Here is a 16,569-nt window from a genome sequence, read left to right as displayed (position 1 = left end):
CCCCAGGGCAAGGGGCAGGGTGGAGCTGGGGCCTGCAGGGGGGCAGGCGCTCTTGCTGCCTCACCCGGCCCCTGGGAAGAATGATACGCGCGACGGGGCGCTCCCACGTTCCCGCACCTGCTGCGGGGAGGGGACACGGGGCTTCGGCGGGGAAGGAGACAGAGTCAGTTGGGGGAGGTGGGAGATCGGGTTTGGCTGGGAGGGGAGAGAAGGTGGAAACTGGGTTCAGTGGGGGGGTCGGGGTGTGTGGAGGGGGGACAGGACTAGGCGGGGTTTGGCCAGAGGGGCGATGGGAGTCAAAGAGCCGCCAGGTGCAAGGGGGGTTTCCTCCTCAGGGCCTCTCCTGCAGCAGCGGGCCAAGGGCGGGGGAGGGGGGTGGCCAAAAATGTTTTGCTTGGGGTGGCAAAAAACCTAGAGCCGGCCCTGGCTGCGGCCCCCCCCTCCGCAGCCACGGCCCAGAGGCAGAAACCAGACCTGCAGCCTTTGCCAGGGGAGCAGCTGCAGAGAGGCAGGTTTCGGGGCCTGCGGACAGAGGAATGTAAGAACTTGGGGGGGGGGGGTTCCATTGACCTGGGTGTGGTACCTGGGTGAGCCATGGGAGTGGTTGAGCTGGACCTGAGAGGCTGGACTCAGCTCAGGGCTGGAGGACACCCCGCTGCCCCGAATCCTTTGGCTCACTGGGGTCCCCGTTCCCATGGCCCTGTGCTGGGATGGAGCAGTCAGAAGGACGAGGCAAGGGACTGCTTTACTCCACCCCACCTGTCCTCTGCCTCTCCCTCCCGCCCACAGCCCCTAGCGGAGTGATTCACCCGTGCCCTTCCCCCAGGTCAATGGGAGAGCCGTGCACTGCCTGGAAAAGCGTCCGTGGCCAATGTAGACGCACTTTTCCGGAAAAGAGCCCCGATCACCATTTTTGCGATCGGGGCTTTTTTCCGGAAAAGACTACTGGGCTGTCTACACTGGCCCTTTTCCAGAACAGTGTTCCGGAATAAGGACTTATGCCCGAGCGGGAGAAGAATAGTTTTTCCGGAATATCGGCTGATTTTGTACAGTAGAGAGTCGTTGCTTTTCCGGAAATTCAAGGGCCAGTGTAGACAGCTCGCAGCTTATTCCAGAAAAGCGGCTGATTTTCCGGAATAAGTGGCTCAGTGTAGACACAGCCCCTGTGTCTACACTGCAACTTTATTTTGAAATAAGTTAGTCCACCTCTACACAGCATGTAGTTATTTCAAAATGGTTTCAAAATATTGCCAAGCTGTAGGACTTCTTACTCCGACTCCTGTATCCCTCAGGCTATGTCTACACTGGCAGCTTCTTGCGCAAGAACTGTTTTGCGGAAGAGTTCTTGCCCAAAAAGTCTTCCACAAGAGCGCGTCTACACTGGCATGTGCTTTTGCACAAGAGATGTGGACGCCCTCTTGCGCAAGAAAGCTCTGATGGCCAGTTTAGCCATAGCGATTTCTTGCGCAAGAAATCCCCCTTTGTGGCAACAATCCATTTCCTAGAGGGGGGAACACACCAGAGAGCAACCAGACAGGAGCAGATGGAAACATTTTATTAAAGCGAATGATTCACTCTCAGTTCCCGACACAAAAGTTACACAGGGGCTGGGCAGGGAGGGGTCCCTGGCCTCTGTGTGTGGGGGACTGGGAATGGGCGACAGGGGAGGGGTCACTGGATGGTCCCTGTTCTGTTCACTGCCTCTGGGGCACCTGGCATTGGCCACTGGGGGCCGACAGGACACGGGGCTGGATGGGCCTCTGGTCTGAGCCAGTCTGGCTGCTCTGATGTTCCCTGGTGAGCGCCCCCCATAGACTAGCTCAGGCAGCCCCCTGCCGGGCCTGCTGGCTTGTCCCAGACACTCCCATCCCCCGTCACTCAGGCTGGGGGCTCACAGCGTCGTGCCAGGGATTTTCTGGGCGGCTACAATTCCAGGCAGCGCCGTTCAGCGTTGCAATAGCCCAGCCCCCGCCTGGAGCTCGCTCCTTGTCTCCAGCTCTGCAGGGGAGAGCAACGTTCCCAGCAGGCAGCAGCTTCAGGAGCTGGGGCCGGCTGCTTTCCTGAGCCCAGCTGGCCCCCAGAGCCCCAAGGTGGGGGAGGGGAGAGGGGACTAGTGAGGGGCAGAGCCATGGGAGTGGATGATTTGTGTGACCTGAGCTGAACTCTGCCTGTCCCCAGCAAGGTTGCTAGTTCTGTCTCTATCCAGCCTCCAGCTCTGCCCTTCAGGGCCTGTCTGCTCCTCTGTCCTTCCACCTCCCTTAAGTGGAGCTGCAGGGAGGGAGGGGAAGGAGCTTCCAGGGGTCATAGAGGTGAGGAGCCAGGGGCTGGGTACAGAGGAGTCCTCCAGGGTCACACAGACTGGGGTGTGTGAGGCCAGAGGGGCTGCTGTCAGGGAGACAGTCGGAGCTCGGTGTTTGTGCCCCACCCCACCCAGATCCAGGGTCGGATGCTCTGCCCAGGGAGGGAGCCCGGCGGGAAAGTGAAGATCGGGGCTTTGGCAGCAGCATCGATAAATGTCACCAGCCCCCAGTCACAGTCCAGACAAACCCGGATCCTGCTGGGGGGGCTCAGGGGCAGGGGGGTTGCAGGGTCAGTGAGAGCCCGGAACTGACCCCACCACCACCCCACAGCCCAGATCCCCTCTCTGGGGCTCAGGCTGATCCCTCCCTCTCTGCTCACAGACTGTCTGGCCACCCCCAGAGACCAGATCCCTTCCTTGGGGGGTGGAATGATCTCTCCCTTCCTCTTCACAGACTCTCTGGCCACCCCCACAGCCCAGTATTGCCCATCCCCCACCTCCACCTCCCAGTAATGTCTCCCCGAGGTGAAGCCCTCACGGCCGAGTACACAGGACACACTGTCAAATCTCTCCGGGGTGTCGGGCCGTGGCTGCCGTGTGTTTCCCAGTCTCACACGTTTCCCATCCTCCGACAGGACGAGCTGGGGATGCGCCGTGTCTGGATCCAGAGTCACGTTGGCTGGGGGAGAATCAGAGCGTGAGGGGCAGAGCTCAGCCCTGGGGGGGTCGATGGCGTCAGGGACAGAATCTGCCCCAGCTGGGCAGTGACTCAGGGACTCTCCTGCCTCCAGGGGCACCCGGCTCTGAGTGGGGAGCAGCCCTGAGGTCTCGGCCCAGCCCAAGGGGCAGCTCACTCCCCGGCAGGGAGGGGCCGTGGCAGAGAGAAGGGGTCAGAGGGGCCCTGACACTGGGAATCTGCCCCCCTCTCCCTGGGCTGGGGACAAGCGTCTCTGGGCCGGGGACCCCAGATGGAAACTGCCTGGTCAGGGCTGGCTGAATCCAGGCCTTGCCCTCGGCTGGGCCCCTCCCCATTGAAATGTCCCTGGGTCCCAGCTGCCTCTGGGCAGGGTTTGTGATTCCTCCTGTGACACGTCTCCCCCGCACGGCACGTCTGGGCTCGGCTCCTTTCCCGCCGCACTGGGGCTCTGGGCCGAGCTCCGACCTGCCCCCCACCAGGCTGCTCAGCCTCCGGCCCAGCGCCCAGACCCCGCAGAGCCAGCAGGGAGGGGCAGGGACCGGCCCCAGCTGGGCTGGGCGGGAAGAGGCTGAACAAGGCGAGTCCTGCACTGGGGGTGCCCAGGCGCCGTGCGGAGGGAACGGGGGTGTCTCTGTCCCAGCCATGGCAGGAGGCTGACTCAGGGGTGACAGAAGGAAGAGAGGCCCCAGGGAGCCGAGGGGGGTCCCAGTGGGGGCTGGGCGGAGGGAGAGAGAAGCTGAGCTCACGCGGGGGGAGAGGAAAAGGGGAACAGGACCAGAGCTCTGCTCTCAGCAGCTCCCCAGCTGCCTGCCATGGGCCCAGGGCTGCCCCTGTCTGTGCCCCGGGCCCTGGTGCTCTGGGGTCTGATCCATCCCTTCCCCTGGCAGAGCAGGGACCCTCCCATGGACTCTTGGGTCCTCTGCCGTGGGCAGGAGAAAGAGCAACGTCCCCGAGTGCCCCAGAGTCCATGCTGGGCACAGCCCCATAGTCACTGGGAGAAGGGAAACTCCCCACTTGGACCCCCCCACCTCTCCCGCGCCAGAGAACAAGGGGAGCCCAAGGCCGAGAGGAGATTTGGATGTAGGAGGTCTCCAAGCTGGGGGGTCCAGGCTGGGGGGGGCTGAGGGTTTTGGATACCGGGGGGGGGGGGGGGGTACAAGCTGAGGCAGGGAGTTCAGGTGCTGGAGGGGCTGAGGGCTCTGGGGGAGCCCTGGAGATAAAGGGCTCTGGGCTGGGGGGTTGGACTCTGGGCTGGGGCTCTGGGCTGGCTCAGGAGGAGGCGTCTGGGGGCAGGAGGAGGCCCCTGTGCCGGTGAAAGCTGGGGGAGGGGCAGTTTGTGGCTCTGTTCCCATGGCTGGGGCCTGGCCAGAAGTGCTAAACAGCCTGCCCGGTGCCTGTCCTTTGGCACCGCACTGCGCCTGGCAGCAGGCCTGGCTCTGAGGGGGGCACGAGGCCTGAGGCAGCTCACCTGGTCTATACAGGCTGAGGGGTCCCTCCAGTGCATCCGGCAGAGTGTCTGGGGGAGGAGAGGGGGAGATTCAGGTTTGCACGGGGAGCCCAGATCCGGGTTGTCACGTCACAGACACACTCAGGCCTTGTTCACTTCCCGCCTTTTGTCGGTGCCTAGGCCCAGGTCCTGCAGGGTATGTCTACACTACCCTCCTAGTTCGAACTAGGAGGGTAATGTATGCATACCGCACTTGCTAATGAAGCCCGGGATTTGAATTTCCCGGGCTTCATTAGCATAAGCGGGGAGCCGCCATTTTTAAATCCCCGCTGCTTCGAACCCCGTGTAGCGCGGCTACACGGGGCTCGAACTAGGTAGTTCGGACTAGGGTGCCTATTCCGAACTACCGGTACACCTCGTTTCACGAGGAGTAACGGTAGTTCGGAATAGGACCCTAGTCCGAACTACCTAGTTCGAGCCCCGTGTAGCCGCGCTACACGGGGTTCGAAGCAGCGGGGATTTAAAAATGGCGGCTCCCCGCTTATGCTAATGAAGCCCGGGAAATTCAAATCCCGGGCTTCATTAGCAAGTGCGGTATGCATACATTACCCCGCTAGTTCGAACTAGCGGGGTAGTGTAGACATACCCGCAGAGACTTTGGCATCAAAGCAGCTTTTGGCACTTTGGTCCCTTGATTAGGGTTACCAGGTAGTCTAAAAATAATACTGGACACACTTGATGGGGGTGGAGGGAAGGGACCATCCAGGAGGGGAGCAGGGCTGGCTGGGAGGAGGGGGGGGAAGCAGAGTTGGTGGGAGGGGGGCTTCGGGTGCAGCGGGGCTGGCTGGGAAAGATCGAGGGGGGGCAGCCGGCGGGAAGCAGAGCTGGTGGAGGGGGCTCAGGGGCAGCGGGGTTGGCCGGGGGAGATTGGGGGATGGGCACCTGGAAGAAAGCAGAGCTGGAGGGGACGGGAAGGGTCGGGGACAGCGGGGCTGGCTGGGGGAGATCAGGGTGGGGGGGGGGGCAGCCTTGATTGAAAACTACTGCTCCTCCCACCCAGCTGGCTGCTTCAGCTGCAGTTTGAAGAGAACTGGCTCAGCCGCAGCAGCATGTAGCCAGAGGGCAGCTCCTGGACTCACCCCAGCCCGGGGCCCACCCCTTAGCACGGCACTAGGGGGCAGAGGTAACTGTCCCGCCGCCCCTCCTTCGCCATACCTCTGGAGTGGGGAGGGGATGGGGGAGAAAGGGCCGTGCAGAGCCACAACTCCGGCAGCTGCTTCCAGGAGCCGCTTGCCGGGTTTCCCCCTCCTCCTTCAGCAGCCGCCATTCGGCCCTTCGGCCAACGGGGAAATTCCCGGTATCTCGCCGGGCCACTCTGTCCCGGCCCTGGGACACCCTCCCTGCAGCCCTCTGGCTGGGAGAGACGCAGGGGCCAAAACGAAGGGATTTTGCTGAATTTGGGCCAGAAGGTTGTGACCATCCATGAGTCTCCTTCTCTCCCTCGGCTTGGCTAGTAGGGGAAGTGCTGAGAACTGGGACCAGGGTTGTTGCTCTCTACACGATTGGAGACTGAACCTGGGTATTTATGCTGGACAATATACGGCCCAGGGGCCAGATCTGGCCCACCAAGCCCCCAAATCCGGCCCAGGGACCCCAATCCCGGGACTCTCAGGCACACGCAGCTGCCGTGGTTTAAAGCTCAGTCCCTGTGGCTCTGGGCTCTGCAGTGGGGGGGGGGGGGGGCTTCATGTGATCTCCCCACCCCCAGCCCAACCCTCAGCTCCGATTGGCTGGAAACAACCGGCCAATAGGAACTGAGAGATTGGCCTGGGGGTGGGGGTAGCACAAGCCTTAGAGCCACATGGAGGGAGCAGTCTGCAGTTTAATGTGATCTGGGGCTGCAGCAGGCAGGGAGCTCAGCCTGCCTTGGGGGTGCTGCAGAGCTGCCTTTGGCACCCCAGCCTCTCCTGCACCCCCACTCTGTACCCTCTGTCCCAGGTGATAAATCCCTCCCAGACCCTGTAGCCCTTCCTGCACCCCTCCCCCAGGCCAGAATCCTCTCCTACATCCACACCTCCTCCCATTCCCCTGCCCCAGGTCACCACCCACACCCTCTGCAGTCTGCACCCCCCTTTTCTCCTTCTCCCAGGTCACAGCTCCCTCCCCGAACCTGTACCCCCCTCCTACACTTCTCCCCCAGGCCAGAATCCTCACCTGCATCCAGACCCCCTCCCTGACCCTACACCCCAATCTGCAACCCAGGTCACCACCCCAAACTCCCTCTCAGACCCCACACCATCTCCTGCAGCCCAGTCCCTTACCCTGTGTGGCCTTCTGTATGCAACACCCACCCTAAACCCTGTACCCCCACCATAGCAAAGTGTGGGCCTTGGCCACTTTCCAAAATCTTGTAGTGGCCCCCACCTAGAATTATTGCCCCCCAGCATTGATGCTGATTGGCTCCGCTTGGGCCTGGTGAGCCGTGTGCTTGCCATAAGGGAAAAGTTTTCTACAGTGACCTTGCTCTTAAAGTGCCGTGTTCCTGAGTTGCTCTGCAGGACTCAGATGTGTTGCTCACATAAGGTGTTTGCACAGACACCCAGAGTGACCTGCCTAGGCCAGGGAGCAACGTCCAGAACCCCCCTGTGGAGAAGTGATTCGAGCACATCAGAAAAGAGAGTAACTTGAAAATAGCTTGGGCAGCAAAAACCCTCCAGCAATTGAAAGTTCCTGTGTGAGCCGTGTACAAGTCACACAAGGTACTGACTGTCCCCAACACAAAGGAGATTGGAACAGAACTCATCCGGGTATAATCTGGATGGTTCTAACAGGTCAGATACTGTCAGGGGTCATCCTGCTATCACAGGAGAAATGCACCATGACTCGCCTATGCCCCAGGAGAAGGGAACTGGGCGTGTTTCTCTCTCTCTGGCGTTTCTCACTCTCACACTCACTGAAATTGCAAAGGCTGCTTCTGAACAAACAAGGGTTTGAATTAATCAGCCTGAGTGTCTTGGAACCCAAGGCAGTGTCATGCACCCTGCAATTATATGGGAGCATCATCTAATTATGAACCAATTGACCTGCGCCATTCTCCTTCCAGGGTCCCACTTTCCCCTCCTCCATCCCCCCAAGGTACCTTTGAACTCCCTCAGCGTCTCCGACAGCGCAATAACTTTCCGGGAGAAACCACGGACTCGCTTCTCCAGTTCAGGAGCCATCTCCTCTGGCTGCTGGGCCTGTCCCTTCTCACACCTGGGGAGAAGCAACATCCCATGGTGGCAATGCAGTGGTTCCCAGCCTTTTCAAGCATATGGACCTCTTTTCAATCCATGAAAATTTCACGGACCCCCTCCCCTCCCTGGGGGAGAAACAAAGAAAAGGAAAAGAAAAAGAACATAAGAACGGCCGTACTGGATCAGACCAAAGGACCATCTAGCCCAGTAGCTTGTCTGCCGACAGTGGCCAGCACCAGGTGCCCCAGAGAGAGAGTGGACCGAAGACAATAATCAAGTGATTAGTCTCCTGCCATCCTTCTCCAGCCTCTGACAAACAGAGGCCAGGGACACCATTTCTATCCCCTGGCTAATAGCCTTTTATGGGCCTAACCTCCATGAAATTATCTAGCTTCTCTTTAAACTCTATTATAGTCCTAGCCTTCAGAGCCTTCTCTGGCAAGGAGTTCCACAGTTTGGCTACATGCTGTGTGAAGAAGAACTTTCTTTTATTAGTTTTAATAAAAGAATTTGTCTAAAGCCCTTTTTAAATATTGGTGTCACATTGGCTACCTTCCAGTCATTAGGTACGGAAGCCGATTTAAGAGATAGGTTACAAACCACAGATAATAGTTCAGCAATTTCCCATTTGAGTTCTTTTAGAACCCTTGGATGAATGCCATCCGGTCCCGGAGATTTGTTGACATTAAGTTTTTCTATTTGTTCCAAAACCTCCTCTAATGACACTTCAATATGGAACCGTTCCTCAGATTCATCACCCATAAAGGACGGTGCAGATTTGGGAATCTCCTTAGCGTCCTCAGCTGTGAAGACTGATGCAAAGAAATCATTTAGCTTCTCCGCAATGGCTTTATCATCCTTGATTGCTTCTTTTATATCTCGATCGTCTAGGGGACCCACAGGTTTTTTAGCAAGCTTCCTGCTTCTAATGTACTTTAAAAACATTTTGTTATTTCTTTTTGAATTTTTGGCTAGCTGTTCCTCAAAATCTTTTTTTCCTTTTCTTATTACATTTTTACACTTGATTTGACAGTGTTTATGTTCCTTTCAATTTATCGCACTAGGATTGGACTTCCACTTCTTAAAAGATGCCTTTTTGTCCCTCACTGCTTCTTTTACATGGTGGTTAAGCCACGGTGACTCTTTTTTAGGTCTCTTGCTATGTTTTTTAATTTGGGGTATACCTTTAAGTTGGGCCTCTATTATGGTGTCTTTAAAAAGTTTCCATGCAGCTTGCAGGGATTTGCCTTTAGTCACTGTGCCTTTTAATTTCTGTTTAACTAACCTCCTCAATTTTGTGTAATTCCCCTTTTTGCAATTAAATGCCAGAGTTCTGGACTGCTGAGGTGTTCTTCCCACCACAGGAATGTTAAATGTTATTATATTATGGTCACTATTCCCAAGCGGTCCTGTAATGGTTATCTCCTGGGCCTGATCCTGCGCTCTACTAAGGACTAAATCGAGAATTGCCTCTCCCCGTGTGGGTTCCTGTACCAGGTGCTCCAAGAAGCAGTCATTTAAGCCATTGAGAAATTTTCTCTGCTTCTCTTCCTGAGGTGACATGTATCCAGTCAATATGGGGATAATTAAATTCCCCCATTATTACAGAGTTCTCTATTTTGGTAGCCTCTCTAATCTCCCTCAGCATTTCAATGTCCACCGCCATGGGCTCAATCCTTACTTTTGGACTTTCCACAGATCCCCTGCAGTACCTTCACGGACCATCAAGAGTCTAGGGTTGCCAGACACTTTCACATGGGAGGAAAAAATTTGGTTAAGAAAAAAAAGCGCACAAAAAAAGTCACTGCACCTTTAAATCCCCAGGCTCCCTGCTCTCCACATCCCCACCTGACATGGTGGGAAATGTCCCAAGCAGCCTTCCAACCGAGAGAAATAGAAAATACCAGACATTTTACCGGACAGAGGCTGCAACTGGACTGTCTGGGCCAATACCCGACACCTGACAACCCTACAGGGGTCTGTGGCCCACAGGTTGGGACCCGCTGTGATCCTGCCTTGAGTGACTCAGTTCTTAAGTTCTGGTTAGTGGGTATTTGAGTCTCCACAGCCAACTCCCTCCTGGGCCTCCAGGCGCTGAGGGACCGGAGGTTCCCAGGGGAAGGGCTGTAGGAATCTGCCCACGAAGAACTAGACCAGTGGTCACCAAGCAGTGGATCTTGGAGCCTCTGACAGGTGATCCTGACTGGTCTGGCCAAGAGGCTGTCAAGCGCTGGCATTTTAGCTGCCCCTCCCCCCCCTGCCTTGCGTCTCCTTATCTTTGCCTTGGAGCTGCCTTCCCCACCTCTAGAAGCCTCCTGCTTTCTGGGCAGGGCAGGGCAGGGCAGGGCAGGGAGAAGAGGGAGTGCTGATGTCAAGATACCTGCTCTCTCATCCTGTATCCTATCTCCACAGAGCAGAGAGGGGGCACAACAGTACTTGGGATGGAGTTTGCTGGCTGCTGTGGGGAGTGGTGCAGGGCCAGGACATGGAGCCTGCCCTAGCCTCACTGCACCACCCCCCAGCAGCCTCCTGAGGTGAGTAGTGCCCAGTTGGAGCCCACATCCTGAAACCCTACCCCAGTCATGAACCCCTCTTGCATCCCAGACTCCCGCCCCAAGCACCCCTGCATCCAAACACCTTCCCAGAGCTTGCACCTAGACCCCCCGCCTACATCCCAACCGTCTGCCCCAAGATCAGCTCAGAGCCCCTCTCACACTCCAAATCCCTTAATCCAAGACCAGAGCCTGCCCCCCAACCCTCTGCCCCAGCCTGGTGAAAGGGAGGGAGGATGGGGGAGGGAGGGAGAATGGGTGGGGTCTTGGAGAAGGGGTATAAAGGAGATGGGGCAAATTTATTTGGGTTTGAGGTAGATCTTGGATTGCACTTAAATTAAAAAAGTAATCTCGTGCTTCAAAAGATTGATGACCACTGAACTAGATTGACAGACCAGCTCCCCCCTCCCCAGCTCATCCCACCCATGTGGATAAATCCCTGTAATATTATCATTCTCATATAACTTTGTATTAAGATCTTATCCTTTTAGACATATCTTTAAGTGTTCTTATAGAATCTCTGTAACATTTCTCATATAACTTTGTATTAAGAGAAACTTTCCTTTATATATATATATATATATATATATATATATAGATCTTGTAGGCCTTCTTATAGAATCCCTGGTATTAAGAAACTTTGTATAAGGTAAAGAAAAAATGTCTTTTGAACTCTCCCCTTTCCTTGATTGCCCTGTTGAAATGAATGAGGAGTGAACGGAGAATGAAAGGGGAGCACCTCCAGCAGCAGTTGCAAAGGTGGAGAAAGTCTGGGATCCAGACCCAAGCCAATACCTGTGCAGTGAGCTCATTAAGAAGACTGGACATACAGACTCCTTGGGAGTCCAGAAGCAAGTGCCTGCCCTTGGAAGAACTTTCTTAGAAGTATTATAAAGGTGAGGTGATGACTAACTGGATCCATGAGCGGGATAAATAGGAGGCATCTTGCAGGGGGACCCCGGATTTTCGTCTTGTCAACATAGGAGCATTGATCCGGATAGGCAGAAGCCTGGCTCCACCCCTCCCCCATCTAACTCACCTGGCTAGTGCCGTTAGGGGGAGCAACTATTGGTAACAACAAGATGGAGTGTGGTTGTGTCTGTGTGTGTGTGTGAGTGCGTGAGTGTAATATATCATATGCATATGATAAAGTGTTGATTGATCTATGTAAGTTCAGTAAATGTGGTGTGGTGCCTTATCCCCCTGAAAAAGATCCCAAGTACTTCTTTTAAGCACAACACACAAAGGTCTCCAAACAGCCCTCGGGCGGGACAGACCCTGGATCCCTGCTACCCTGGGCTGAATGGTGCCCAGCGCCCAGCAGGGACAGGCCCATGTCCCACCCCTCAGTCCTGGGGCAGCCAGTCCCCAGGGAGGTGACATGGGTAGAATGTACCACAGTCCAGTCTGCGCCTTTCCCTGGGGAGTTGCAGAGTCGTCTCTAAAGGGGCAAGGGCCTCAGGGTTAAATGGGTCAGAGATTTGAATCCCAAATGTGACCTTCCCGCACGTTCTGCTGTGGAGCCCTGGGGAGAGGCAGCGACAACTTCACTGCCAAGTGTTTCCCCCCCGCACTGTGAGGTGTGAGGGGGTGAGAGCCACCTACCTGGTCAAGGTGCTTCTGACGTCCTGGAGAGAGAGAGAGAGAGACAGAGAGAGAGAGAGAGAGTTAGTTTCAGTCCCACCTGACACACACTGTGAATTCCAAGGGAGGGATTTGGCGAGTGAGGGGAAACTAGACTTTGCCTGGCCCCAGGGCCATGGATCCCCTGAGCGAATGGGGCTTTGCCATCTCTAGTCTCTCTGTGCCTGTGGGTCTGCACAGAACAACAATTCCCATGCCAGGAAGGTGCACACGGAGCTGCCCTGTGACCTCTGACTCCTGTGCCCACCTGTTAGGGCAGCGTTTCTCAAACTGTGGATCTTGACCCTCCGGGGGATCGCAAACAGCTGAGAGGGGGGTTGCGGTATCACAAGTTTTAGAACCCCTGTGTTAGGGGCTGTCCTGTCTCTGTGGTGGGAGCTGGGCTGTTTCCCCTCAGTCTCACCTGCAGGAATTCACTCGCTGGCTTCTGACACGTCCCCTCCAGCTCCTGGATCCGCTCGCTGAGACGGGAAATCTGCTCCGAGAGTTTGGTGACAGTGTCAGTCCCTGCCTCCACTATCATCTCGTCCAGCTTCTGCAGCTGGGCCAGCAGGAGTCGCTCTTGTTCCTCCACAAACTGCCGCAGCTGCTGAAACTCGGCCACAATCTTCTGTCGCTCAGCTTGTGTCTGTTTCTGGAAGAAGAAGAACCAGACGCTCTTTTCCGAAAATGCTTTTAATGGAAAACTTTTCCGTTGAAAGCATTTCCGGAAAATCATGCCAGTGTAGACAGAGCCGTTGTGTTACTCTTTAAAGTGCTACCAGCCTATTTTTTGTTTTTTAAGTGTATCCTGTTACAGGCTAAGTTGGCTATTCCTAGAAGCTTCAGTTTACAGTGGGTGTGACAGTGGTTTCCGACTTGTGGTCTTTGTGCCTTTGGGGCCATGGACTATGTCAGTAAAAGACTTGGACTAACAAGCACTGGATAGAATTCAGCTGTTCACACAGACAATCAATTTTCAAAGGGGAACCTCCCTTTGACACTTCTAAAGAAGTCCACAAATTCACAGAGGGTGGAAGTGGCTGGTTTAGGGCCCAACTCTAAGGAGGGATCCTGCTAAAACAATGAATTGTGATTTCTGGGTGCTCATTCCCCGGCTGACCAAGGGAAACAATAATCTGGTCACTAGATTGTCCTGGCTGCTCCTTAGGTCTGATTCGGGATCAGCTCCCTCTGGCTCACTAGAAAGGCAGGGTCATAATGCCGGGAACCTACCAGGTATTCCTGGCTGGTCTTCTCCCTGCTCACTTTCAGTCCCAGCAGCTTTTGTCTCTTGACTCTCAGAGTCTTCAGATGGGCCTGGAGCCTTTCCTGGAGACGCAGAAACATTTCATGTGACTAAACAAAAATCAAATGTGAGTTTGCTAATCATTTATAAAATAGATCGTTTTTGGTTCAACTCATTTCTGTAATGTCCTGCCAGCAAAGATGTTTAGGTTTTTAGTTTTGTTTCTGTTTTTGTTAGTTTCAGGACTAGAGGGAGGGGAGCTGGCCCAGCACAACCACACACTGTCCTCACGGCTGCAGAGCCCGGCACGTTTATGGGTTCAGAGACACAGAGTCACAGTAACAGACACTGGGAGTGTTTTCAGAGTGTTTGAAATTGTCGGACCTTGTTACCGTAGGGAGCTGGGGTCACATAATCATAGGTCCCTGTGGCTCAGGGGAGGTGGGTGGGGAGGAGGCTGGGCACAGGCTGGCTGCCCTTTCAAGGGAGGAGCTCTCAGCAGGGTCCCTGTAAGCCGGGCGCTTGGGCAGCACCCAGGAGAGATTCCAGTGCAGCCCAGCTGATTAGCAGAGCACCCAGTCACCCACAGCTGGCAGCAGGTGTTTCTACAAGTGCTGCTCAGACACACATGCATTGGTGCAGAGAACAAAATTTTTTCCACACATGGATGGAAAATATTAGAAAGAATATTGGTTGTCAGCCCTGCCTGAGACACAGTCAATTCTTCTCCCCAGGAATGGACAATGAAGGGCAGGGTGAGGGATCCTGGGATCTAACCCAGCGTGAGAGATGTCAAACAGGCCCAGGGAAAGGCAGAGGGAGGAGGCCCCTGGAGCAGACAGAGGAGACCCTGGATCTTCTTCAGGATGATAAGAGCAAACTCCAGACTCAAAGTCCTGAGAGTCCCGGCTGGGAGAGCAGGGCTGTTACTGGCCACACAAAATGCCACTATGGGTCTTTTTTGGGAAACTGAGGCAGGACTACCCCATGCCATGTGGGGCACTCGGGTGGCAATGACCCCACTGCGGTGCCCTATCACCAGGCCGTCCCTGCTGCCTGCAGTCCCACCCCTGATCCTATCGGCTAGATTCCCAGGGCGGGTGCTGCTCCCCAGTGCTCCCCTCCGTCCCAGGAGGGCAGGGATCGCAGTCGGCATTTCCCTACCTGGAATTCTTCCGCAGCTTCCTCGGCAGGAATCACGGTGTGAGCTCGGTGCCCCTTGGATCTGTCGCACACCACACAGATGGGGATTTCATCCTCTCTGCAGAAGAGCTTGAGAGGCTCCTGGTGTTTCTCACACAGTCTCTCTGGGGCTGGTTCCTTCCCTGCCAGCAACCTGAGTGCTCTGGCTGCATCCACAATACTCCTCAGCTGCCTGTTCGGCCTGAGGTTCCCCTGGGGAAAGGTCCGTCTGCACTGGGGGCAGGAGACGTCTGCAGTGAGCCCCCCCCAGCACTGGGTGATGCAGGCTCGGCAGTAGCTGTGATCACAGTCGAGAAACACCGGATCATTGAAATACTCCAGGCAGAGAGGACAGGTCATTTCATCCTGGAGTGTCTTTGCTGGATTCGCAGCAGCCATGGCTACTCGCAGGGGAGACCAGAGAATTTAGTTTCAGTTTCGTCCGCTGGGAAATGGGCGGGTTGCAGTTTGTATCAATCAGTTCTGCCTTTCTGGGCGTGTTTTCCTGCTCTTTCCTTTTTCAGACTCTATGGAGCCTTTGCATGAAGTGTGATGAGTCCAGACTGACAGTGACTCCTCTGAAACATCTGCCAGGCCCCAAACTTAGGCCTGGGTGCTCAGGGTGCATCTACACTGCCCTGTATTTCAGGATAAGCTGTTCTGGAAGATACATTCCAAAATACGACCATCTACACTGCAGGGAAGCCTCAGAATGAGTCTGAGGCAGGCTCCCCTAATGGAGATGAGCTACCTCGATGGGGGAGCATTACTTATCAACCCAGGAAGCACTGGGGAGTAATGAATTTGCAGCTCACAGGCCATGTCCAGTTTGGCCCATCTGCAAGTGGCACCCAAGTGGGTGGCATCCCAGGGGCGGGGCAGAGGAGCTCACCAGCGTAGCAGGTTTTCCCGGGTGCTTCTCACACAGAAAGGCCCCTGATGGGACCAGGCAGAAACGTGGTGTCTCTTTCTTGGTGTCTCCTGTTCTGTCCCAGCAGACGCTGCCCCTTCTCCCGCTGGCCTGTGCCTGGCCTCCCTCCGCCTCCCGGCACCACAGAAAGCCCCTTGGCGTGAGCCCGTCCCCTCTCCCAGGCAGGTGCCTCGGTCTCCCCTGCCCCGGGAGGCCGGCTCCTCCTGTGCGCTGCTCGCCAGAGGGGGAGCAGTGAGCGGGGAAGGATGAAGTCCGGCCGAGGCTCACAGCTCGGGCTCAAGCCCCAGCGCAAACCCTGCGGCCGGGCCCTGTCGCTCGCCTCCACACACGCTCAGAGGGGAGGGGAAGCCCTGTTGCCTCAGGCCCAGAGACGAGGCCTCATCCACACATCCCTGCACTTGGCTTCCCCTCCCCTGGGGCAGCCTGGGCTCTGGGCTTACGTCCTCCTCAGCCCACGGGGAAGGAGGGAGCTGAGAGGGGGCAGGGAAGCAGGAGGCCAGAGCCCCCTCCCCGCAGGCTGGCCCAGCGCAGTCTCTGCCTGCTGGAGCCTCCTCTCACTAGCGCTGGGGCCTGTTCCCTGCCAGCGGATCAGCCTGTTTCCTTTCCCAGCCTCTCTGCCCGGAATTGCCGGCTAAAGACAGACAGTCCCGCCTACCCCCCCACCGTGCGCATTTACCACATAAAACAACATTGTATTAAAAAGCCACCTTCGTTATCTCACTTATTAAGCAACAAGGAAGAAAACAGATAGGTTTGGGGCTCCATTGGTCTTTCAATTCGGTTATTTCTGGATAGACCTCCGGCAGTGCAGACACAGCCATAGCTGGTCTGTTGAACACAGAAAATGAATGAATGAAATCCAATGTTCTGCTACTTCTTATAATGCATCACTTATCCACTTCAGAGTGCTGGTGTATCATTTAAGGTGGCATCAAGGACTGGATTTGTTCCACGGCACAGCCATGGAGCATAAGAACATAAGAACATAAGAATGGCCATACTGAGTCAGACCAAAGGTCCATCTAGCCCAGTATCCTGTCTGCCGACAGTGGCCACTGCCAGGTGCCCCAGAGAAGGAGAACAGAAGACAATGATCAAGTGATTTATCGGCTGCCATCCATCTCCAGCCCTTGTACTAAAGGCTAGGCACTTTAGCACTTTGCTTATCCGGATAAGCCGACTGGTTATCAACAGCGGTTATGTTCTTATGTTCAACCTTCCCAGGGTGCCCTGGTGGCCACTCCAGTCTCAAACAAGAACACTCCTCTCCTTCCCCCGAGCTCTTAAAGGGGTAGACTCTGGCCACAGTGCCTGTGCCAGCTCCAAGCCTGCCAGCCCAGAGCCAGCAGTCAC

At 55.8% G+C, this 16,569-nt stretch overlaps 1 protein-coding gene across 2 annotated transcripts; it reads right to left on the bottom strand.

Annotated features, from left to right (window-relative positions):
• Positions 1-607: 607 nt before the first annotated feature.
• Positions 608-14,747, bottom strand: LOC142823101 (zinc finger protein RFP-like). Of its 2 annotated transcripts, none has more exons than XM_089770640.1 (7): positions 14,268-14,747; positions 13,091-13,186; positions 12,279-12,509; positions 11,837-11,859; positions 7,555-7,698; positions 6,002-6,012; positions 608-2,978 (listed from the first exon to the last, which is right to left on the bottom strand). In XM_089770640.1, the coding sequence occupies exons 1-7, from the start codon at positions 14,682-14,684 to the stop codon at positions 2,389-2,391; spliced, it is 1,512 nt and encodes a 503-aa protein (XP_089626766.1). In that variant the 5' UTR covers positions 14,685-14,747; the 3' UTR covers positions 608-2,388. The 2 variants fall into 2 exon arrangements, with proteins under 2 accessions (XP_089626766.1, XP_089626765.1); XM_089770639.1 differs by lacking the exon at positions 6,002-6,012 and adding an exon at positions 4,465-4,512 and having other exon boundaries at positions 609-2,978; positions 7,583-7,698.
• Positions 14,748-16,569: the final 1,822 nt, after the last annotated feature.

Source organism: Pelodiscus sinensis, chromosome 19 (assembly GCF_052426305.1).
Source record: "Pelodiscus sinensis isolate ZL-2025 chromosome 19, ASM5242630v1, whole genome shotgun sequence".
Lineage (NCBI taxonomy): Eukaryota > Metazoa > Chordata > Testudines > Trionychidae > Pelodiscus > Pelodiscus sinensis.
Note: the sequence above shows the minus strand (reverse complement) of the source record. Positions and strands in the feature narration are given on the sequence as shown.